Here is a 23,145-nt window from a genome sequence, read left to right on the forward strand (position 1 = left end):
AAGCCCTGCCGTGTTCCGCAATCGCATCCTCGGCAGCGGCGCTGCTTTTCCGGCTGTCCCGCCCGTCCCGAGGCGGCGCGGAAAGAGACCCGCGGCTTCACTGCTCCGCCGCGGCTGCTGCTGCCTCCCCCCGGCACCCTCCGCCTCCAGCGGGGCGCGGAGGCCATGTTCCCGCCGGACTCCACCTGGAATATCTCCTTCGCCGGCTGCGGCTTCCTGGGGATCTACCACGTCGGCGTGGCCAGCTGCCTGAAGGAACATGCCCCGTTCCTGGTGGCCAACGCCAAGAAGGTGTACGGCGCCTCGGCCGGGGCGCTCACCGCCACCGCCCTCGTCAGCGGCGCCTGCCTCGGTAAGCGTGGGCCGAGCCCGGCGCAACTTCCCGTGTTCCCTTCGTTACTGCTAATTTGTTAATTAGAGCACCAGCGAGGGGATGTGGGTGTATATATGTATGTGCATGTAAATAGCTCTGCGCCCGCCTCCTCCCGAAGTGCGAGCGGCGCTTTGTTTTTAAGGCCTTTACCCCCGCCGCGGTCCCTGCCGGGTGGCTGAGGTCAGGGAGGCCCCTGATGGTAGAAGTCAGCACAGGGCCCCTGGCTCTGACACCACACACAGAGACATCTATAGCGTGGACCTGCTGCGCTCGGTTTGCGCGTTTACCTGGCTCGGGTGTAGGAGAGGAGCCTCTCACCGTGTGGGCACTGGCCTTTGGTGGCTGTGAACCGGAGGTGAAGCGGCTGGAGATGGAGACCCGGAGTCTGTGTGTACAGATGGGAGCTGGGCAGCATCTCAGAGGAGCACAGCCTTCAGGCTGCGTGTTTGTTTCTGGAAGAGTGTTATTCCTTGGGATCTTTGGCACTGAGGAATTCTCTTGCCCTTTGAAAGAGCTAGATCTCCAGTTTAGCTAGATTTTATCTCTGTTTTCAAGTTACAGAATAAACTTAAAACGTTATCTCTGAAGCAAGCACACAGTGTATACGGTGTATCCCTATGCCTGGGTAACAGCTGAAGAAAATGGTTTGTGGTGCCTCCTGGCTTTCTTGTTGTTTTATATTTGGGAGGAAGCTAACAAACACGTGTTAGACTCTGTACTTGGAAGCTTTTATGCTGAGAATAACAAATGCAGAAAAATTTCTTAAGCTTGAGAGGGGATTGTGACGTGAGAGAATCGGGTCTATCTGTTTAGTCTGAGAATTATGAGCCTCTCTAGAGATAAGGGCAGCCAGAGCTGTTTATTGCTTGAAGTTCTCTCACTTTGACAGGTGTTTTTCCACAGCACTCCTTTCTGAGATGTAGCCCTCATGCAGCAAAAGTTAGTATTTTCTGTGTAGTTAGGTTTGAAGTTTCCCTTCCTGAGCATTTTGTTTACAGAAATGCCCAGTGAAGTGCATCTGTAACTTCTGGAGCTCTTAACAGCTGTTCAGATCCCAATCTGAGATCTCAAGGCTGTAGTGATGCCTTGGTGCCAACTATTACTGTGGAGAAGGGATAATAATCCCTAATCCCATTTTGTGTAGGGATTCATTTGCAGGTAGCTGCCAGGGATTCAGTTGTTTAATTGCTGTTGCTTCTGTTGAGGAGGTGACTCCCCAATTAGTTCCCTAACTAGGTGATCCCTCTGCCACTTGAAGGCGTGGCACAAGTGTGAGACAGGCTGATGGTAGTGCCCAAATCCTTTGCCTTGCTCAGATGCCATCGTGGGTGCTGAGCAATCCTGTTATCATGTTTACTTTGTCCTGGCTATTTATATGTCCAGAGCATCCATGGTGTGCCAGGCACTGCCCTGAGGGAGGCATCCAGCCTGGTAGAGAGCTTTCTGTGAATCAAAATAGGTTTTCCCACTCCCTGTGAAGTACAGTGGGAGTGTAAGAGGACTGGGTTAGGGGCCACCTTCTGGGAAACGTTCACTTACCCCCTGAAGGAGGGCAAACCATGCTCTTTAAAGCTAACTAAGGCTTGATCTTGGGTGTTCCAGTTCTGTCTTCCATTTGACTTCTCTGAAATTGTTTTCTTCTGACTCACCTGCATGACTGACATATATCTTGGGTAGAGAGCAGCTCTAAGGCAACAGTTGACTTCTGAAAGTAAAAGCACATGGGGTGCGTGGCTGTACCTTGTCCGTGTCATAAACCCTTCTGACAGTGCAGCTTCCAGCCAGAGGTTAGAATGAAATCATAGAGGTAAAAGAGGACAGGGCAGAAGGTACAGCTAGGCCTGAACTAGGAGAGCAGTTCATTCTCATACAGGCTCTTACAGGGTCTGTACCTGTGTTTGCTGTGCTGCTGAGAGCAGGTGGTAGCCTGTGGCCTTTGAATCCTATGGCAGCTGCTGCTCTGCACTGTCACTTGCCCTGTCCATGGAACTGGAATGCTAAATAGTGTATCTTGATGAATGACAAAGGGGGAATTTTGCAGAAAGAAGCCTTGCTTATTTGACTGTGTGTAGATAAGGTTAGTGTCCTCATGCCTGTGAACTCAAGAAGACACTGCTGTGCAGAGACAAATATTTGCAGGGGAGGAGTGTAAAAACCTCTTCCTTGGGGGTTTTCCATGAGTCCAATCTTTTGAGACCCTGATCAGAGAAAGCAGAGATCTTGCCTGACTTCAGAGAATAAGATCCCACTTATTGGTTTCTTTTCCAGCTTTTCCCCCCTGGCCTTTGCATCTGTTCAGCTTGTCTGTGAACTCATTCTGCCTTCTCTGTTAGTTGAGACCTCACTGTCGTCATCTGTGTAGGACAGGAAGGCTTTGCTATGGGCTGACACTGAACTGAAAGCCCTGACCAAGTGATCAGCAGCCTTTGGAGCACACTGTGGGCTTCAAAGGTGTGCTTGAGAATAGCAAAGAGAGCAACATTGGGTGTGCATATTACTTAGGCAGGGCACCTTATATTTATATAAGAGATCAGGAGGTATTTACAGTCTGATATGACCTTGCCTAGCTCTGGTTAAGCACTTTACCATTAAGTTGTAGGGATCTTGGATTTGTTGTTCAAGGTTACGACGGTGATGTTGCCCTGCATCTGAAGTGCTCTCTCTCCAGCTTTGAGATCCTTCTGTTTGCTGGCATGAAAAAGCAGTGCAGTTTTCCCACTAGCATAATCTGTACGGCTATCAAGATGCATTGGGCCATCTCCAAGTTTCTTGACTGTGCATAGTGCAGTGTTGTGGCATGAACAGCTTCTTGCCCCAAGTATATTCTAGAAAATAGCCTCTGTAATGCCCATACCATCTCTTGGGGCTCTTGGAGTCCAGCATACCAGGAAATGCACCTTTATGTGCCAGGCAAGTGGAAAGTTCTCATGCTGGCATTGCTCTCTCCTCTTTGTGTGTACCTCCAAACCTGCAGCTTTTCACAAACTCTAGGTGTGGGGCTTTGAGATGGTCCCCTGTCTGTATAAATCTGAAAGTCACCGGCCTGGGTGAGGAGAACTGGCATACGTGACGTCCTCTTTCAGTCAGGAGGAATGCTAAAGTGCAGCTACTGCAGGATTCTTTCATCCCTAATACTGAGTAGGGAATGTAGTTTGGTAAGGTCTGGAATCATCTTACTTTGGTGAGCTGTATGGGGTTTGTTGTGCTTGCTTTGGAAGCATAGCAGCGTGAATAAATGATGAGATCTGAAGCTGTATTCACTGAAAAGCTGTCTTTGAGCTGGTACTAAGGTCCCTCTGACTCACGGTTAACCAACAGCATCTCAATTGTCTGCATGTGAATGCTGTCCTAGACAGCCCTATCTGAGGGTGGGTTGGAACTGCTGAATTGCTTCTATTTTGGGGAGAAGGGGTGGGTTCTGCTGTCAAATGCAAAGCTGGCTATCAAACCCCATCTGTGGAAGTTAGCTGTTCTCCTAAAGCATGACAAGGTCAACAGAAAATGAAAAAGCAAGCTGAGGAGATGCTTTTGGTACTAAGAATAAAGCAAGGAAGCCATGTGTTGCTAGATTGAGTAGTGTTGTTTGGGATGCTCTTTGGAGAGCACTTCCTGGGTTGTTTACAGCATTTTAAAATGTAATTAATCTTAACTCTGTCTCAGACTTGACATGAGGTGACATAACAGCTATTTGACATTTGGGTTTGCTTGTCAGCTGTCACCGTGTGACCACCAGGAAATGTGCTGCTGAACTGCAGAGACGTTTTCCATTGGGTAGCAGGAGCAAAAAAAAAAAAAAAAAGCCCAATGAACAAAACCTTTTGAAACTGAGATAATTAGCAATATCAACATCTTAAATGTTGTGCTTCTGCAATTTGATTATGCATGCAATGGCTTAACAACTGATCATGGAGATTTACTTTCTCTGTGTTTGTGTAATCTTAACACCAAATCCCAGATTGATAGAAGGAAATAAACCAGCTTAGAGTCTATGGAATCCTCAGAGCAATGCCAGTTTGTGCTGGCCAAAGCATGAATCAGGGTGCTTATCCTAGGGGAAGTGTATGTGATGCTGTCCTCTGTGGCTGTGTGAAGAGAGCTATGGTCTCCACAGGGACACAAAGGAAAGTTTTGTAGCATCTGTGGTGTCTCAGTAGTTAGGTCCCTCCTTGCACAGGTGATGGGCACTTTTTCTCCTGGGAGGGCCCCTGCAGGAGGTACAAGTTGTTGAGGTCAATAGCCCCAGCCCAGGAAGGAGGGACACCTTTATGTACATTGAAATACAGATATAATTAGTGGGGAGCCTTCTGGTGCTTCTTGGAAATGGTGATGCTTTTTTCTGTGGTGGAAATAGAGGTGGAGGGGAGATGTGCTGTGCTGACATAGATGGAAGTGTTCGCTGGCTCGGTGGAGAAGCTGCTGAGCCTGGATCAGTGCCCTCAGCAGTCACAGGGCTGTGGGATCAGGTGTCCAGAGGAGTAAGCTGGCAGCCAGAGCACCCTGTAGGACCTCTTGATGGGAGGGAAGGAGCTTGTTCCTGCTCTCTGCCTGGCTCTAACAAGAAAGCTTCTGTAAGGAAAGCTGCTCTTGCAGGCATCTCATTGGATGAGTGCAAGGGAAGCCAAGGAGCCACTTGTAGCAAAAAACAGTCCTAGCAAGGCATGTGTTTGTTCTTTTGGCACCCCATATAGACAGCAGGTGGGCAGAGCAGCTCGGTGCCCAGCCTTGCTGTCAGCAATGGCAGCAGCTGTGCTGCAGTGTCACTGGCAACAGCACAAGGGGTCTTTGGTCATTCTTCTGACCTGTAGGTTCAGCATGTCTCTTGAACTTGCAGCATGTCTGAGCTGTTCCACTTTTTCTGCCTCTTAGCTCCCCAAACTCTTCAAGGCAAATGCAAGTCCTCCATGTAAAATGGGAGAAACTGTTGTGTGTTCTTTAGGGTCCTGTGTTCACTTACTGACTGTGTTTGGAAGCTTAGCCCTGATAAATCAAAAAGCCTTCCTCAAATGTCTTGCTGTGTCGTTCAGTTCCAAGCTGCTGCTGCTGCCTGCACATCCAGTAGCTGGTGGTGGTGCTTGTTTCCTGTTTTTTGGGGAGCTGTGTTACCTTCCAGTGCAGTGAGCTTGGGATTGGACTCAGATGTTGGGCCCCTGCTCACTCTGCCTCACCAGAGTCATCAGTTTCTCCATGTTTCTCTCTGTGCCCTCCATTAAGCATGGATGAAATGCTCCCTAGCTTGGCTGGAGACGATTTCCACCTCTCCTGTGCTTGGTTTCCACTGAACTTGAAGAGGACCACACAAGGGCTGGAAATGGTAATTAGTCAGCATTCCTTCTTTCTGGAGATGGGAATGGGCAGGCCTTCTAATTACAGGACCTTTGCAAAAGCTCAGAAATCTTACTCCCAGGAACAGTGTGAGTGGGTGACTCCTGTTCACCTTGCTCTTTGCAATATAAACCCTACTCGTGGCTGAATTCCAAAGTGGTCACCACTTCTCCATTGAATTCTTTGCACTTCTACACTTTTATTGCCCAGCTCTAATACTTATTTTCTTCCTTTCTGCTAAGTGTTCTTGGGACTTGAGGTGAAAGTCAGGATGTGTCTTCAAGTATGTGGGAGTCAGCCAGGCCTATGTATTTGCCTTGGGCTGTGTGGCTTGTCAAGCAAGTGGAGTGAGAGCTAGTGAAAAGGAGGGGTAGAGGAAATGATTCCATGTGGAAGGCCCTAAATAAGTCCATGTCCCTGGGAAAAAGCAGATTGTGTCCTTGAAGTGGTAGAGTCTGAGGCAGTAGAAAATCCTTTCCAAGGAGCACATAGGAGAGAGGCAATCAGTGAGCCTGGGAGTGTAGAAACGTTGCTGGAGATTGTTGTAGCCCTGCCATTTTGTAGCTATGAAGGCCAGAGGAATGGAGGAGAGAGTTTTTGTCACTTGTGATACAGCAGCTGCTGGTGGCAGGCCTGATCCTGTCCCTGGGGCTGTGCTGATCTGTGGTGCAGTGTGTTACATCAGGTGTGGGAGCTGGTAGGTTTATTAGAACCCAGGGCTTTGTGCTGCCCTCTGGCAATGTCCCAGAACTGAGCTGGTTGTGCTTTCTGGTACAGATAAAGGCCAAATCCCCAGTGATGACTTCTGCCTGACAAAACCTTTGGAATCTGCAAGCTTCATGAAGTGTCTTCTGCCACCGTTTCCCAGGCTTTTAGCTGTGCTGTGCCTGGAGGATTTCTTCTGAGAAGGAACCATTCTCTTCCTCTTCATACACTGAAGTTTGTGATATTGGTTTTGGAGGCCTTTTTTAGGCTTAGGATTTAAAGGATTGAATATCATTGTAGCATTGGAGGTTCTGGCAATCTCTGAGCTTGCCACTCCTGTGGATTATCTAGTTTAGCATCCTGAAGTAGAGGAGGAGACATATGAGGGTGTAAATGAATCAGGAACTCTTTGCATATGTTAATTACAAGGGCCAGTCTTGCTGGCTGCATTGAATGCTGCTGATTCAGTGCTGGGCCTGGCAAAAAAAAAAATAATTCCAGTGTATTATGGAGGCAGAGTGTGGATTCAGGCTGCCGTAGTTATGCCATGTGTGAAAAAACTTGGAGTCCTGTTTCAGAGTAGGCTGTCAGCACAGAGATTTACACTGATTTATCTATCCTAGTGTTCTTACATAGCAAGATTGGCAAAATAATCTTTAAGGGAAGCATTTAACTCCTAGCCATATTCTTGCACACAGAAGAGGTCATGTGTCAAATGTTCAATCTGAACATCTGTCTCTTGCTCTTCTTGTTTGTGTGCTCAGCCCTGCAGGAAGGTTGAGCAGAGGCTTTTCCCCTGCTGGGGTCTGTGCAACCCTCTGTGAGCAGCTCCTGTCCTGCTCTCACAGTAGTTTTCAGAACCTCAGTTGTGTTTTGGCTGAGGGTTCACTGCTGATTGCTCTGGGACAAAGGTAGCATCAGTTTCTAGATTTTGCCATGGTTCCCAGGGTGTGCATCCTAACCTTGTGATCTGCCTGATGCTGCTCCAAGAAAACAAGAATCATTCTAGAGCAAAATGCCAACACCCCTTGCCAGAGGACTGCTTTGGAAACTGAGCTTTTGATTCTCACTTCCTTGCTGGAGTCTGCCCTGTTTGTGCCAGGGCCAGTGGGGAAGAGTTTGGAGTGTAAGGTGACACTTGACCTGTCTGAGAAGGAAGGGCAAAGCAGGCCCAGCAGGCAGTGCCCTCCCAGGGGCACAGGGAGGGGCTTGGTGAGCCCTGTGAATGTGAGAGCTGGGCATGATGCAGGCTGAGAGCCAGTGCAGGGTGTCAGGGCTGTTCCTCTCATCTGTGTTAGGGTTTTAGCACTCACACAAGTGTACAGTGGAGAGGACAGGGAGGAAGATTGGCTGCTGTGCGACAGAGCCAGCCATGTCTCTGGTATCATCTCTGACCATGAAAGAATTGCCACCTGAAAGCACACAGGAAAGCTTTCTGCAGGGCTTAGGCTGATAGCTACCAAAAGCCATGACTTCTGCCTCTGGGCAGACCGGAGAAGAAAGGTAATTTCTCATTACGACATGAGTTTTGGTCTCTTTCTCCCCTCCACTAGCTTTCTCTGGATGAGTACTTGTTTTTGAAAATATTGCTTCAAACTCAGTATTACTTGGTCCAAAGTGAGCAGCAAGGATCTGAGCTGCACCTCGTCTACTCTGTGAATCCCCTTTTCTTGTCATCCCATGCTGTCTGAATTGCACTAGAGCATTGGCAGGGATGAAGATGGAACATGGCTTTCAGTTCAGCTTTCCTGGGGTCCTGAGCAGCTCTTTTTTCATGCACTGTAATGTCATTTAATTTCTCTAATGCAGTGAACAGAAATGCAGCATTGAACCTCATATTAGGGCATTACAGTAGGGAAAGATCAGACTAGTGGGTGTTGCTGTTGTGGTTGTGACAGAGGGATCCTGGCTGGCTGCCTGCTCTGAGCTGCCTCCTGCCCTTCCTATCAATTGTTTCACAGCAGCAGCTGCCCTGGTTTTGGGTTTGTGTTGCAAAAATGAGCGCTGCCGTCCTGACCGCAGAAACACAGCGAGTCTCAGCTTGCACAACAGCAGTTCTGGCGAGGCTTTGGTGTGCCACCACTTCATCAAGTCCAGTGCAGAAATTTAGCTAGAGACCTCGTCCAGCCTGTGAGTTCTTATGCCTGCTCTCCCTGTCTGCTTCTGTGCAAAGCAGAACAATGAGCCTCGAGGTGAGGTATGAGTGGTGCATCTGCACTGGGGCTTGCAGGAGGGTCCTGCCCTGCAGGCACCAGCTGGTGGGTGGGCATGTGGCAGTCACTGCTCTGCCTTGTGAGCTGCTCTGTGCAAGAGGTAAAAGCCCTGGCAACTTAAAAGCAGATCTTCATCTTGTGTTCCTCATTTCTAGCACGTGGCAATAGCTCTGGTTCATCTATTAACTAGTATCTAGAGCATGCTAACCATATCTTTTGGCTCAGATGGGAAAAATGTCTCCTTTTGGTTTGACTTTATTTAAACAGGCAGCATCACTGACAGCTTCCCCCCCAAGTTGAAATAGAAGAGCAAATATCTTGGGACAAACACATTGAGAGAGGCTTCTGGTTCTGGAGCAGTTGCAAATGATCTGAATTTATGTGGCCCTCCTGCTGCACAGTGTGTCTTGGGCTAAACAGTTTGTGTCTGGTCTAAGCAATGTTGAGTGTGAAGAATCTGCACCAGAAGTATTGTGGGCTGAGCCCTTCTTTTAGCATCTGCCTCTGGCTGCAAGAGCTGGCCTTACTTGAAAAGCTGTCTCTTTCTCTTGGTGTTTGCACTTGCCCTGCCTGTAAGGTCAGAATAGGTGCTACTGACTGCAGTCTAACCGGGATCCCTAGCAGTTGCTCCAGTAGGTGTCAGTGCCTCTCATTCCCGAGCAAAGGGGGAGAAACGCCATTATGTACCCCTGGTGGCCAGGCTTTCCAAGAACTCTCGTTTACAGAACTGTTTGTTTGTTGAACTCTGAGGTTAAATCCCTGCACAGAGCCCCTGATCTTGCCACAGGGAACAGCTGGTCAAGCAGTAGGACTGTCTGTAAACTGAGTGGGTGTGGTTGTGAGGGCAGTTGTGTTTACCTCCTAGGTATCACTAAAAGCAAAAATAAAAGTTTCCTTCCTGTATGTCTTATCTGGAGCCAAGTGACCTGAACTGTTTCTTACCTGATAGCAAAATAGTTGGAGAGGAGGATTGAGTGAAGACCTTAAATTAAATAAAAAATATACATCAGAGCAACAAAAATTAGGGAAGTCTCAGAGGAACAGCTTGTTCTGGTACATAGTGTTTCTCAATCAAACTGGCTTACAGGAGGATGTGCACAGATGAGAAAAGAGTTGATGCTTTTGAAGACTTCACTGCTAGCTGCCATCCCTCAGCCTGCAATGTTTGAAAATGTGTGTTTTTCATTTGTGTCAAATAGTGGCAGTTGTACAACTTCTGGCCACTGAGGGATATTCTTTCCACAGCCAGTGTTTTTAGGTGTCTGTCCAGGATTTCAGATGGAAGTTAAAGAGCTGTCACCAGCCATGGGGTACACCTATCACCTGAACATGTCTAATAAGGGCAGGTTGTAAAACATTGCTCTTTATATCCTGCTGGCATGGATTTGTCTCTGGGGCCCCCTCTGACATCTTTTCAGCCTCTCTGATGGACCATCAGAGAACATCTTGGGTCAGGTTCCCATTCAGGACAAGCTGGCCTTTGTTTAGCTTGGCTGAAATGTTGGCTGGTTTTTGCTCTCTTGGGACAGTAAGTGGAAATCAAGTTGCTTCAGCATGAGTGTGGAAAGTGGAACAGAAGTCTACCCAAGCAGTGGGATCTTTCACAAATGGAGGTCATTGCCCACAAGAATTGGGTTTGTCCTTGGGTCACTGGCACATTGCTGTGCACTGCTCCTTGGGATGAGCAAACGGGCACTTCATGATGAACTGAGCTACCCGTGAGGAAACATCCAATAAAGCTCTCTGTTAATTATTTTCTAGATGTCAGTTTGAAAAATTCTGTTTATAGCTTTGTAGGTTTCTTTTGGGCTGGTGACAGGAGTGTGTTGTAATTAGGACTATATCATCTCCTGGGAGAGGCCAGGCAGGAAAGCATGTGCATTGCATCTTGGTGCTTAGAAAGGAGCAAGTGCAGGAGCTGTGCATGCTGAGCTGGAGCAGCCTAAGGATGTGTCCTGGAAGAACTTGGAACAGCTCTCCTGAAACCTCTGCTCATTGTCAGATACTGACTTTTAGCTCTTGCACATATGTGACACAGAACAGCTGAAACAGCAAGAGATGGGCAACCGAGATAATGTTGGGGAAGATCATGCTAATAAATTCCTTCTGGCTCATCCTATTCCTAAATTTACATCCAGACTGGGATCTAGCAGTGGGATAATGACAATTCCAGCAGTGTTCAGCAGCCAGCTGCATTGAAAGCTGGTTTAGCTGGGGACTCTTGAAAGGGACATCTGTGCTGAGTATCACACAAACGTCCCTGGAACAGAGAGCTGAGCAGAACTGAAGGAGTTCTGGAATGAGGTCCCTGGTTATAGTACACAGGGCTGGCAGGACTCCTGTCCTGAAAATCTTACAGTCAAAATAGCTTGGTCATGTGATTCCAAACTGAACAAGGGATGGGGCTGTCCAGGGCCTGGGGGAATAGCAAAAGTACCTGTGCTTCCTTCTGCTACTGTCTTCCTTTCAGAGCTGTTGGTGTGTTGGGCCAGTTGGAGCCTTAGCTGGGTAATGGGAATGGGGAGGGGGGAGTGTTGCTGATGTGTAGGAAGGAGTCCATTTGTTGGTGATGAATGAGAAGCAGGTTTAGTGAGGATCTGCAGTTCCTGCCTGCCCCACTAGTCCAGGCAAGTTATGGCATCTGCAGTCTGGGGTGTGACCTCTCTGTGCCTCCTGCCAGGAGGGACAGAGCACTGCCCCTACATCCACCAGCTCTCTGAACTGTCCTTTGCTCTCCATCCCTGTTGGAGAACTTGTCCTTTGGGCTTGGATCCTGTTTACTGTTGCACTAGGCAGGGAGTGGGAATGTCCCTGGCACAGGTGGTCTTTGTGCTGACACAGAGCTCTCCCAGAGAGACCTGCAGTGTCATGGGTGAGCTGCAGGATTGAATATTCAGAATGCCCATCCCCCTGTTTAACTTGCTCTGCTCCTATTTTTGTCTGTGTCTTGGGCACTTTTTTCCATTTGAAATACTTCATGAGTCATCTGTGATTTTACTGGCTGGCAAATAGATACCAATATGGTCTAACATGTGGCTCAACAGGAGACCATCATGGTGCCTCTGGTGCCAAAGCCCTGCTGCTGATATGGGTCTGAAGAGACCCTTCTTCTCCACTTGTCACCCCTCCTGTGGAGCAGTGTTTAGGCTTTGTGATGGTCCTCATGCACTGCACAGGTTTGGAGATGCCTTTCTGTTTCAGCTCAGAGCTGTTGGCAGCAGTTGGGGGTCTCCCCAGCTGCTGGCTAACAACAGTTTTAGGTGATCCATCTTCAGCTCTGCTGTCCCAGAGGCAGAGTAACAGCAGGCTGCTCTGCTGGGATGTTTGTTTACAGTTATAAATAGCATGTGCTGCTTGAATGCTTTTCAGGTTAGAGTTTAGGGGCTGCCAGGCAGTACAGACTTAGTTACTGGCTTATTTTGGAGTTGAGCATGACTGATAGAGATGAAAGTCACTTGTTAAAGGGAGCAGTCTAACCCTATGTCAGTAATGTGAGGCTGGATTGATACAGCTTAAAAATGAAGTGTGAGCTAGCAGCTGCCTTCAGGCTTTTCCCATGGGTGCCACTACCTTGCCCCTTATAGCCACTGCAGATGACAATCAGCAGAGTGGGGACAGCTGGCCTGTCTTTTCTGGCAAGGGACATATTAGGGTGTTTCAGGACATAACTGAGTGATGTTCCTTTGCGTCATCACAGCTGAATTCAGATAAGGGCAATAGCCCTGCAGTACTTGGGTTTATGTATAACAACACCCAGTGGGGCACTGCTGGGAGTGGGGTAAAGAGGAATGTGGGTTTTCCAATGAAAATGAAATATTCCACATGTATTAATGCAACATTTTTGAGGAATATTGGCTTAGTAATATAGGGAAAGGTGTTGAATTAATTGGTTGGTGTGAGAAGAATGAAATATTTTGGCAGCAAACACTGCTAACTGCTAGGGATTGCCTCTGCCCCGTGGTATGTACCTCAATAAGGAAATACAAATTTAATTCAGCTTTTTCACATGACTCTGTGTCCTGAATCACTAGATCCATTAAAAACAATGAGAATCTTTCCTAAGGGCTGCATCTGGCACTGGACTAGTCCTAGAAATAATTGAGAGCTGTTGGCTGACCCCTGTAGGAGTTGTCTCTCTTGACTGCCTCTAATTCAGCTGCTCCCTCTGATGGACTGCAAACAGAACTTGAGCTGGTTTTCCTGGAATAGCACTTCTAGTAGTAACAGGATTAAAACACTGTCACTTCTTTTCTCTCCTCCCAAATATATTTCCAAGAGGACTTGTCATCTGTCATGGATCTTGCTACATAAACCTGGCTTCTTTGGCTGACCCCTCAGCTGGCCTTATTTCCCGGAAAGCTGGTGGTACTGCAGGTCACCCTGTGCCCATGCCTTCCCACAGAGAAATTCCACATCCAGCTTTGGTGCAAGTGATTCAGCAAGTCCAGCAGAATCACAGATGTCTTTAAACAGAAGTGCCTTAGAGCTCCTGTGGGTATGCATGTATGCACACATGTATAAAAGGAACCCAAAAAAAAAATCCAGAAAGCATTCAAAGAATGAACTTGCTAATTAGCAATAATCTCACTTTGCCCTCCTGGGTATGAAACACTGATAGAGCAGGCAGCTGCAACTCGGGGCTCCCCTCAAATGCTCTTTCCTGGCATAGTCAGGACTTTGCTCTCCTGTTTTTGTTTAAAAACCTATACCCCTTCCAGCTCACTTTTTTTGTTCAGTCATACCTCCATTTTGTTGCAGTTGTTTTCAGTATTGCTGTCACATCTTTCTGCACACTGAGATGCCAAGCCTGAAAGCATCATTCCCTAAGCAAGCACCATCTCCTGGATAATCCACACTCTCCCCAGTACAGCTTTTCCACACAGGGGTCTCCCCTCAGCTGCATGCTCAACAGTCACCCCCCACAATGGGGGTTTCAACCAAGCCAACAATTCCCTGCAAGGCACTCAGTGCAGAGGATTTGCCTTTATGGGGTGGTGTGAGTAAGGTGCTGGGCTGGGATCCCTTCAATTTTTGCTTGATTGCAGTTTCTTTTGGTGTTTTTCCTCCCCTTGACAGACATGAAGGTGTCTTAGGGAGCATTTTGAGTGCTAATGTCTCAGTGATTATAAAGTGTATTTCTGTGGGGCTGACTTCTTCCATGTTAGGAAGGATGTTGAACCATGTGGCTACTATCTGAAACAGGCTGGGCTCAATGGCTTACTGCTAATTGAGTAAATAAGATCAGAATTAGACTGCTAAACATTGCTCTAGGACAGAAGACTGGGATTACAGGGCTAAAAATTGCTTCAGAGGGGGAACTTTGGCTTTTCTGCTAAGTTGCTACCTCACAATGCCTAAAATCCTGACCTCAGAATCTCTGGTCATGTTCAAGGGTCCAGATCTCTGCGTGCTTGAGCTACTGGTGTTGGTGGGTTTCCTAAGCCCAGAATCACGTTCCCAGGCTGCATTGATGGAAAACATGTTGCTGGTACACGTGTATTGCAAAAGATTGAGATGTGTCAACATAGCATTGAGGGTTGTTGCTCTTATCTCCATTGTATTTATTAACCTGGGTCTAACTTGAGTTCTTTCATTTGCTGCCTTGTTTTTGCAATTGAGAAACTGAGTGGGAGAGCAAAATGAGGGGACTTGCAGATAGCTTAAACCGGTTGTCTTTTGTCCTTTTCCAGGAAATGACCTTCAGTTTGATTGGAGAGGAGTCTTAATTTGTAAAAGCATGCTTCTTTTGTCCTGGTTTCTCTAATTCTCTCCCTCATATTCTTCTCACTTGTATGTTCCTGACAGTCCTTGGAATGCAGTGATTAGCTAGTACTTAGAGGAACTATTGGATCTCATCATGGCTGGATGTGTGTAGAGGCATCAGTCAGTCAGTGGAAAATGCTGGATGCTGTAGTTTTGTATTTTTGCTTCCTTCTATCCCTTTTTTCTTATTGGAGAGCTCTGATGTACTTGCCAGATGGGACTCTGAGTGACTGAGATAATGGGCTTAGCAGATACCTTCCCTTTTGTGCAGCTGGGATGTCTCCTCTTCTCAAACCCAGCTGGGTCACTGTGTGAAAGGGTAAAGCAAGCATTCCTTCACAAGTCCTGCCTGCTATCAGGGCCTAGTTTAGTGCTGTGGAATTGGATATGAAAGGGATGGGATGCCAGAGGCTCTGCAGGAGGGCCTAAGTCTCTGATTCCTTAATGGAGCGTTAGTTCCTCTTGCTCACTTGAGATGTGGCTGACACTCACAGCAGTTGGGATCACTTAGCTGGAAAGCAGCAGCTTTCCTGTTCTGGCACTTCTGCTTACTGGCTGATGATTAGTTTGCCTGTCAGGAAAAAGATGCTTACTAGAAAAGTTTTATTGGAATATGTTTTGAAGTGGATTTATCCATAAGCTCAAAACTGTTGAAGTGTCAGCCTTGTTTTCTTTGTTAGTCTGTTTTCACCAGCCCTGAATTGGCCAGTGCAACAGGATCTAAAAAACAGTGTGAGGCCTTAGTCAGATGTACATGATCTTTCTTGACTTCATAAAACATAAGTAAGAGGAGAGTGGTTCTTTTTGATGGGGGTGTGTGAGGCCCAAGACAACAGACTTCCATGACTTCTCTAACATCCCCTGTAAAGAACCTCTTGGTTTGCGTTGTGTATTAACCAATGGGGAGGAACCTCTGGGGAAGGCTGGGAATGAGGCTTCCCTGTGCCTAGTTTTGTAAAGAAGAGTGCTTTTGGTAGCATTTCATGGTGCATTTGTCTCGTTGCAGGTGAGGCCGGTGCCAGCATTATTCGGGCGTCAAAGGAAGCTCGGAAGAGGTTCCTGGGCCCGCTGCACCCCTCTTTCAACATGGTGAAAACCATTCGGATGTCCGTGTCCAAGATGGTGCCAGACAACGGGCACGAGGTTGCAGCAGGACGTTTGGGTATTTCCCTGACACGGGTCTCTGATGGGGAGAACGTGATCCTGTCAGACTTCAATTCCAAGGAGGAACTGATCCAGGTGAATGGACTCTTACTGCAGTGGGCTGGGCAGGAGCTGTGTGCAGTTTTGTTTTGCCTTGGTCTCCAGATGTCCTTAATACTGGAGTATAGTGCTCAGCACATGGCAGCATGGTGTTCTGAGAACAGTAATAGTTTCAGTGGATTCTTAGATTCTGGATCTCTTTCTCCCTCAGGCCTGTATCTGCAGCACCTTTATCCCTGTCTACTGTGGGCTGATACCTCCAACCTTGCGTGGAGTGGTAAGTAAGATTCTAAGATGGTCCTTCATTAAATTACATACTAATGAGTCGGTTTTGACAATGTTATTGCCTGCTGGCAGCATTTATCTGAGGAGACACAAGAAATTCCCAAATAAACAACTTCCAGCAGTGGATAGGCCTTCTTTCCACTGCTGCACACAGTCAGCTATAAATGTCCTGAAGACCAGTGGATTTAACATAAAGTAACATATACAGTCTGGGGAAAGGCTGGCTGGCTCAGCAGTGTGTTGTCATGGCTACACGGTACACCACTTTGCATCACTGAGGCTCCAGCTGGAAAGAAGTTTGGCCCAGGATAAAAGTCATGAGTGTAGTCCCTCTCCCATGTGCCTGACACTTTCTGCAAGGCTTTAACTAGTGGGGTGAATGTTGGCCCTCTTTTCCATGGAATTCTTCCTGTCCTTTCTCTGACAATACTGCTCTGCTGCATGCCAGAGCTCTGTTAGAATTGTGTCCAAGGCTGCCCAAGAGCAATCTCTCCCTCTATCATGTGTTTGCATATTAGAAATGAAAATACATGAAAGCTGTGCAGAGCTGCAGCATTTCTGGGTATTGCAGTCATGCTTTAAGGGTGTCCTGGTTGAACTTGGCTTCCCTTGTCTACACAGGTTAATGAGGATGAACACATTAAAGGGCAGGGATTTTGCAAACTACACAGCCAAAAGTGAGAGGGAGAACTGTTATAAAATATGTGCCCTGATTTACCATAAGTGATCTGACCAAAATGCCTCTGTCTGTCAGAGCACAGCATCAAATCTGCTCTGATTGCTACCTGTGTCCTAAAAGTGAGGTCAGTTTTGCTCCTGCATAATACACAGCTTGGCTGGTTTTGTCTTGTGCAAGCATGTTGGTCAGGGAAATGACCTGGAGGAGATGTCCACTGTTATCCAGCCCTTCAGAGAAGTGACAGAATCAGTAATGGTTTGGTATTTGCTCAGCAGCTGCTGCCAGGGCTTTTTCCCTTCAGCTGGTAGGACCATAGCAGTGGCTCTTGCCTTGCACCTCTTTGGGGGCCAGTTAAGGTCAGTGTGCATCAGGAAAAAATCTCACCATTCCAAAACTCTGTACAACATCAGGGTTTCTGGAATGTGCAGCTGCCCTGGCACACTGAGGAATAACTTCTCATGGGAAAAGGTGGGGAGGAAATATGAGATGAGGAAATTTAATTCCTACCTCTTCCCCAGAAAAGCATGGCTCTGAAGGGGGATTGCAGATGAGGTGAGAGGCTAATTTGGGTTGGGTATGAACTTGGGAAATGGTTTTGAAACAGAAATGCATGATTCTTAGCATGCCTGTGGTGACTGTATTTGTCACAGAATAAACTGACTGACCTGGCACAAGGCAATGTTTTTTCAAGGCAATGTTACTGTGTGCAAGGTGCAGAATCCATATTTTGCCTTCCTCCTAATTTTTTTCCAGTGTTCATTTCTCTGAGATCTGGTAGTCTCATGGAGTGGATGATAGAGATGGGCAGGGGCGTTAAAAAAACCCCAACAAGTTAAATATTGAGAAATGGAAAAGTCAGTAACTGACCTGCCAGCACACACAGTAGTTGTGAGTTGTGTGCAGCATGTGGGTGAGATGAATCCCTGGCAGGGGTCACAAAGCTGATTGTCAAATCATGTGAGTGAGGGGCCCTGTGCGTGGGATGACATGATATGGGAATGGAAGTGGGCACCCCAGTCTATGAACCATCCCCTAAAGCTGCTGCTGTGTGTGCCTGCAGGCAGCTGGTGGCTCCAGCCTGTGGCTTTGGGCTGTTCTGGGCCTTGCAGGAGGCTGGAGAGTGGTTACACTTGGGCTGCTGGAGGTTCAGGCAAATCTAAAGTGCAGCTGAACTTTTCTGAGGAATGTTAATCAGCATTGCTTGGAAGCAGTGGATCAGAGAGTGGGGTGTGCAGGTGTACTCCTGGAATTCCATGGAGTCAGAAGGGTTTGCCTGTCAGCTCTGCTGTAGTTGAGCCTTTTTTCTAATGGCATCTGTGCAATCATGCTGCCACCCTCAGGGAAATGGGTCTTCTGCATCCTTACTGCAAAATAGTGTTGTCCAGCACTAAAGCTTACCTCCTTTTTCTTGAAACAAAAGTCCGTGCTGCCTGCTTTGCTCTGTTCTGGTCCCACTCAGCATGTTGGAATCTCATCCTTGCAAAGGGAGTCAGGCAGACATCTCCAGCTCTAGCTGTGCCTAGTCTGGCTCTCAGTGGAGCAGCTTTGGGAAGAGGATGACAATGGCAGTTTGCTGTGGTTGCTTTAGGCTTAGGGAACTGGTGCCCACTTTAGCAGGGGGAGAGACTTCTGTTGATTGTTAGCATCTCTGTTGTCAGAAAACATCTTGTGAGCAAGCTGTGTTAGTGTTTCTGAGAGGATGTACTCTACCCTGGAGTTTAATCTGTCATGTCCTTCCACTTTCTTCACTGTCCAAATTCAGGTGGTGTGGAGGTCTCTAAGTGCCTGTCTTGACACAGTGTTTGGTGAGCAAGGGCTGCCATGAGGATAAAATGTCCTGTGCTCTGAGTTTAGGCTGCTGTAGCCTACCCCTGTAATCACAGGCTGTCTCCCATGAAGCTGTAGGCTCTTTGCAAAGGTAGCCCTGAGGTTTAGTTTGCCTCCCAAGAAGGGAATGTGCAGTCACCCTGACCCTGTTGCATCAATGGCAGCTGGCTTGCTATAGCTGAATTTAGTTGCTTTCAGCCCATGAGCCTGTGAACTGTTCTCCAGGCCCAGAGAAGCTACTTGAGGTCTCTCTGCTTGTCTTGTCTGCCATCCAGAGCAAGAGAGAACAAAGTGTAAAGCACTCTTGAGGCAATACATCCGATGTTTTCCTAGGCATTGTGCAGCAGAAGAGCAATGTTGGTGGTCAGTCTGCCTGTGAAACAAGAAGGAGCAGGCTGCAGAATGGAGCACCTCCTCCTTCAATCAGCATTCTGTGCTCTGTCTGGGTTTAGCCTCTACTGGCTCAGCTTCTCACCCAGCAGAGCTGAAAGATGTTTACAGCTGCTGCTAGTGGGGCTGCATAGCCCCTGTATCATGGTTTGTGTTTGGGTGGGAAGGAAACAGATCCAGGCAGCAAATTGCAGGATCAACCCTGATATGAAATCAGCAGAAGTCTTCTGTGACTGAGGTTCACAAGAGCTGGAGTTGTTGCTCTGCAAAGACCCCCAGCTTCCTTCTCTTTTGGCGTGAGCAACATCCTTCTCCTGTTATCTTTTGCATGTTGCTTACTCTGCCAAAACCTGTGATAGGGATCATCTTGCTCAGCTCCTTATGCAATTACAGTAGCCAAGGAATGTTTTGAGGACATACTACTGGGGTTGCCCTTCCTGCAAGGGTAACACAAATGTGTTTATGGTACAGAAGTACAGAACATTCTCTGATAAGAGAGTGCCTGTTAAGAGCAAAACCCAAGTCCCTTGTGCTGTTATCACATCACAGCAAGTGGATTCCCAATATGTATGCATGTGCTGGGATTGCTGCTTGATAAGCCCACTAGCAACAAATCAGGTGGTTTTACTCACAGGTAACAAACCTTCTGCCAGTGGGGACTTGTGTCTGAGCTTATTTATTTTGAACATAAGTGAAAAATGGCACAATGTCACAGCGTGACAGCTTAGATCAGTGCTAATTTGCACTGCAGGTAGTTGTTGGTGTGTATTATTATTTAATTGGACAGCAGTCAGACCACATAGGAGTTGTAAGTCAGCAGTCACACAAGTCAATGTGCCTTTTGTATTGAACGTTTGTGAGCAGCACACTCAACCAAGAAAAAGCACATAGCAAAAGGAGTTGTTGTAAACAACACAGCTGTGCTATCACTGGTTTTTACTCCTCCAGTGCTGGGGGATGTATTCCATTCTTTCTCAAGTTGTTGGCACAAACAGGAAAAAAAGTAAAATAGCTGCTTGATCAGTTGTGAAAATGAAGATTCCTGCATTTGTCTTGATTTCAGAGATATGTTGATGGAGGGATTTCTGACAATTTGCCCCAATATGAGCTGAAGAACACAATCACAGTGTCTCCTTTCTCGGGAGAGAGCGATATCTGCCCACGGGACAGTTCCACAAATATGCACGAGCTGAGAGTCACCAATACAAGCATCCAGTTCAACCTTCACAACCTCTACCGCCTCTCCAAGGCCCTGTTTCCTCCAGAGCCACAGGTGAGTTTCCTGGCCATACCTGAACTTGGGGACCACACATCTTGGGCACTGGCTAAACTGTGTGCACTTTGGCAGGAGAAGATTCCAGACAGTGTTAGTTTTGTATCTTGTGCTTTGTCTTTAATCTTGACATTATCAATCCAGTGATTCGCTAAGCCTTGAGCACCTGCACAAGGGTTTGTCCTCTTTTTCTGCTAGAATAGCTGGAATTCAGGTGGTAGCAGTTGCTTGGAAAGCTCTCACGTTGCTCTCTTGAGAGTAATCTTTGCCTGGAAGTCAAGCTCACTGTAAACAATAAGCATGCATTCATGTGCTGAATTACTTGGGCACGTTTTTTCCCACCTCTTCTCTAGTCTTAGCTGGCTTTATCTGCAAACACAATGGCCCTTCCTGGTATCTGCAGGGAAGTATTCTGGGCTGCTTGTCAGAGTGACTGACTGAAGGCTGCCCACAGCAGCATCAGCTGTAGATGGGCAGCTGCAGTCTGTGCCCACACTTCAGTAGGATCCTAGGTGTCCCTTCCAATTGAAATTGTCCTGTGATTCCCATAGCCAGTGTATTGATGCTGTACCTCCCATTCCTGCTCGAAGCCTGAGCAAGGCTAGCAGGAATGGGACTTGTTCTTGGGATAGCTCAGGAGTCAGGAGAATTCCTCTGAAGCCAGCATTGTGGTAGGTGTTTGCTCAGCCAGTTTCCTCATGAAACTTCCCTTCCTCTGCCCACAGGTGCTGCGGGATATGTGCAAGCAGGGCTATCGAGATGCACTGCACTTCCTGAAGAGGAATGGTAAGGCACTGGCCATTTGTAGGGTGCACTGACTTGCCTATTCTGTGCCACACTTTGTGCCTTGGCTTTGAGAGTACTTGATGGTGCATGTGAAAGGAGGAAGGGAAGAACTGTACTATGCCTCAGATGCTAGGGTATGGAATTGTCATTAATGAGTCTAGCACTTCAGGAAGGAGAGGTGGAGTGTGACCTTGGCAGTTACCAGCACAGTTGCTGGGCAGCAGTGCCATTTGTACCTCCTGCAGACACCTGGCTGCTCTCCGTGTGCAGCTGGCTCTGTGGCGCTGCCCTCAGAGCCCCGGTGCCGGACACTTGGGCGCCGCTCTCACACGCGGCAGCGCTGGGTGTGCGCTTGCTGCCACCTCGTGTCCGTGGACAGTGATGCGGACCCGGATAACTGGGATTGCACTGCCGGAGAGAAATCTTGCCTGCAAGATGGGTGACTGGCAGATTATAGCAACAGAACTCTGCAAAACAGCACTCTGCGGAACTTAAAGGGGAAATGTGAGAACTGATGGGGAAGGAGATAATGAACTGAAACCGGCAAGATTTGTAGCTCCTTGTGGTAAGCATTACAAGAGATGTAAGCTAAAGAGGCTGGGCATGACCTCAGCCTGAGAGGAGTTAGGGTGAAGCAAGGACTGACACTCTAAAGGCCAGGCAGGGCAGCTGGTTTGTGTCATCCTTACAGAATAACTTCTCTTCTCAGGTCTCCTTCATCGTCCAAGTCCTGCCCATCCTCTCCTTGCCATAGAAGCACCTCCAGGAGAGAAGGAAGAGGAAGAAACAGAAGCTGAGGACCAAGAAAAGGACAACACTGCCCTTGCTGTTGTTGAAGAGCATATCTTGGAACACTTGCCTTCCAGACTGAACCAAGGTATGATTCAAAGGGAGAGATCACAGGTTATCAGTCTTCCTGTGCTGCCTGGTCTGCCTCAGAAGATTACTGGGATATGTGGTTATTGTTTATTGCTGGGGTTGGTCATGCCCAGGGATTGAAAAGACACCTGCTGAGGGTTAGATGGATTTGGGGGGGGGGTCTCAGATAAAGTTGTGGCTCATACTGTGGAGGCTGGACTGGGAGAGGTTGATTCATTTGGCAGTGCTCTGCATGGTAAGGAGAGGAGAGGGTCTTGCTGCTCACTCCTTTAGAGTCTGATAAAGGTGAAAACTGCTGGTTTTAGCTCTGCTCAGGGAATTACTAACCTGAGCAAGACTTCCTTAGAAGTGGGAGGTAGCTGCCTCAGGCTGAGTAACTTTTGAGGTATGACAAGAAAAGAGTGTCCTACTGGGGATATTCAAACACGTTTTCTTCTGCCTTCAGCTCTCGTGGAGGCTTGTGCTGAAAGAAGAAGTTTCTTGACTGGCCTGAGCAACATGCTGCCTGTGCGTGTGGCCACGGCCATGATGGTCCCCTACATGCTGCCTCTGGAGTCTGCAGTCTCCTTCACTGTCAGGTGAGCCTTGGGCTGGTCCCTCAGTGCTGCTCTTCCTAGTGCAGACAGGTATTTGATGCAGCTGTAGTGTTTGAATGGCCAGAGAACGGAATTCTCTCTAATTCGGCACTGCTGGTGTTCCTGGGGAAGAAGCTCTTGACATTTACCAGACTAAAAAAACCAACCAACCAAACCCTTACAAACCAGAAAAACCAAGAACCCCAAACTTTTCCTATGTCATTTAGTTACAGCCACTACTTCTAGCTTGAAGGAAGATTGCTGTGTGCTAGAACTTGCCCCAGAAAATGGTGATAAATTTTTGAGCCTTAAGAGAGACTTTGGAACTGGTGCTCTTTTAATCATATTCCCTTGTGTGGCCCAGCTAATGGTTGTCTCCTGTCTCTTTACAGGTTGCTGGAATGGCTCCCAGATATCCCTGAGGATATAAGATGGATGAGGGAGCAGATGACAGAAATCTGCAGCTATCTTGTGAAGAAAGCCAAGAAGAAACTGGGCAGCCATCTTTCAGCCAGGTGTGGCTGCTTTTCTTCAGAGCACTGTTCAGGAGGAGCCCTTCATTTCCCCTTACACCTTTGAATTCTAGAGACTCTATTCCACTGGAGCAGAGCAAATAAGGCACAAATTGACCAATAGGATTTAGCACTTAGGCTGAAAATACAAATCTGGTCCAGGGTTTCTTGGCTTCCTTAACTGCTGGATACACTCAGCACATGGTCCCTTTCCTTTGTCGCATTATAGGGGACAAAGTCTAATTGTCCCCTGTTATGGGGGACGTGGCCTAAAGTAAGTCTGATTAAAACAGTATGCCAGCTTATTTCATGCTCCTTCTGGAAAACAGAAGTGCTTGTCTTTGTGGCATTTGCTGGTCC

General features: G+C 47.6%; 1 protein-coding gene across 1 annotated transcript in view; it reads left to right on the top strand.

Moving 5' to 3' along the window:
* The window catches only part of PNPLA2 (patatin like phospholipase domain containing 2), a 28,977-nt gene continuing 5,832 nt past the window's right edge, over positions 1 to 23,145 (top strand). The window contains exons 1-8 of the mRNA XM_058026348.1: positions 1 to 352; positions 15,383 to 15,615; positions 15,791 to 15,856; positions 19,824 to 20,033; positions 20,759 to 20,819; positions 21,529 to 21,696; positions 22,144 to 22,276; positions 22,666 to 22,788. Of these exons, the coding sequence (XP_057882331.1) occupies positions 166 to 352; positions 15,383 to 15,615; positions 15,791 to 15,856; positions 19,824 to 20,033; positions 20,759 to 20,819; positions 21,529 to 21,696; positions 22,144 to 22,276; positions 22,666 to 22,788 (1,181 nt within the window). The 5' untranslated portion in view covers positions 1 to 165. The remainder of the gene's footprint in view (positions 353 to 15,382; positions 15,616 to 15,790; positions 15,857 to 19,823; positions 20,034 to 20,758; positions 20,820 to 21,528; positions 21,697 to 22,143; positions 22,277 to 22,665; positions 22,789 to 23,145) is intronic.

The sequence above is a fragment of the Melospiza georgiana genome, chromosome 6, assembly GCF_028018845.1.
Source record: "Melospiza georgiana isolate bMelGeo1 chromosome 6, bMelGeo1.pri, whole genome shotgun sequence".
In the NCBI taxonomy this organism is placed as follows: Eukaryota; Metazoa; Chordata; class Aves; order Passeriformes; family Passerellidae; genus Melospiza; species Melospiza georgiana.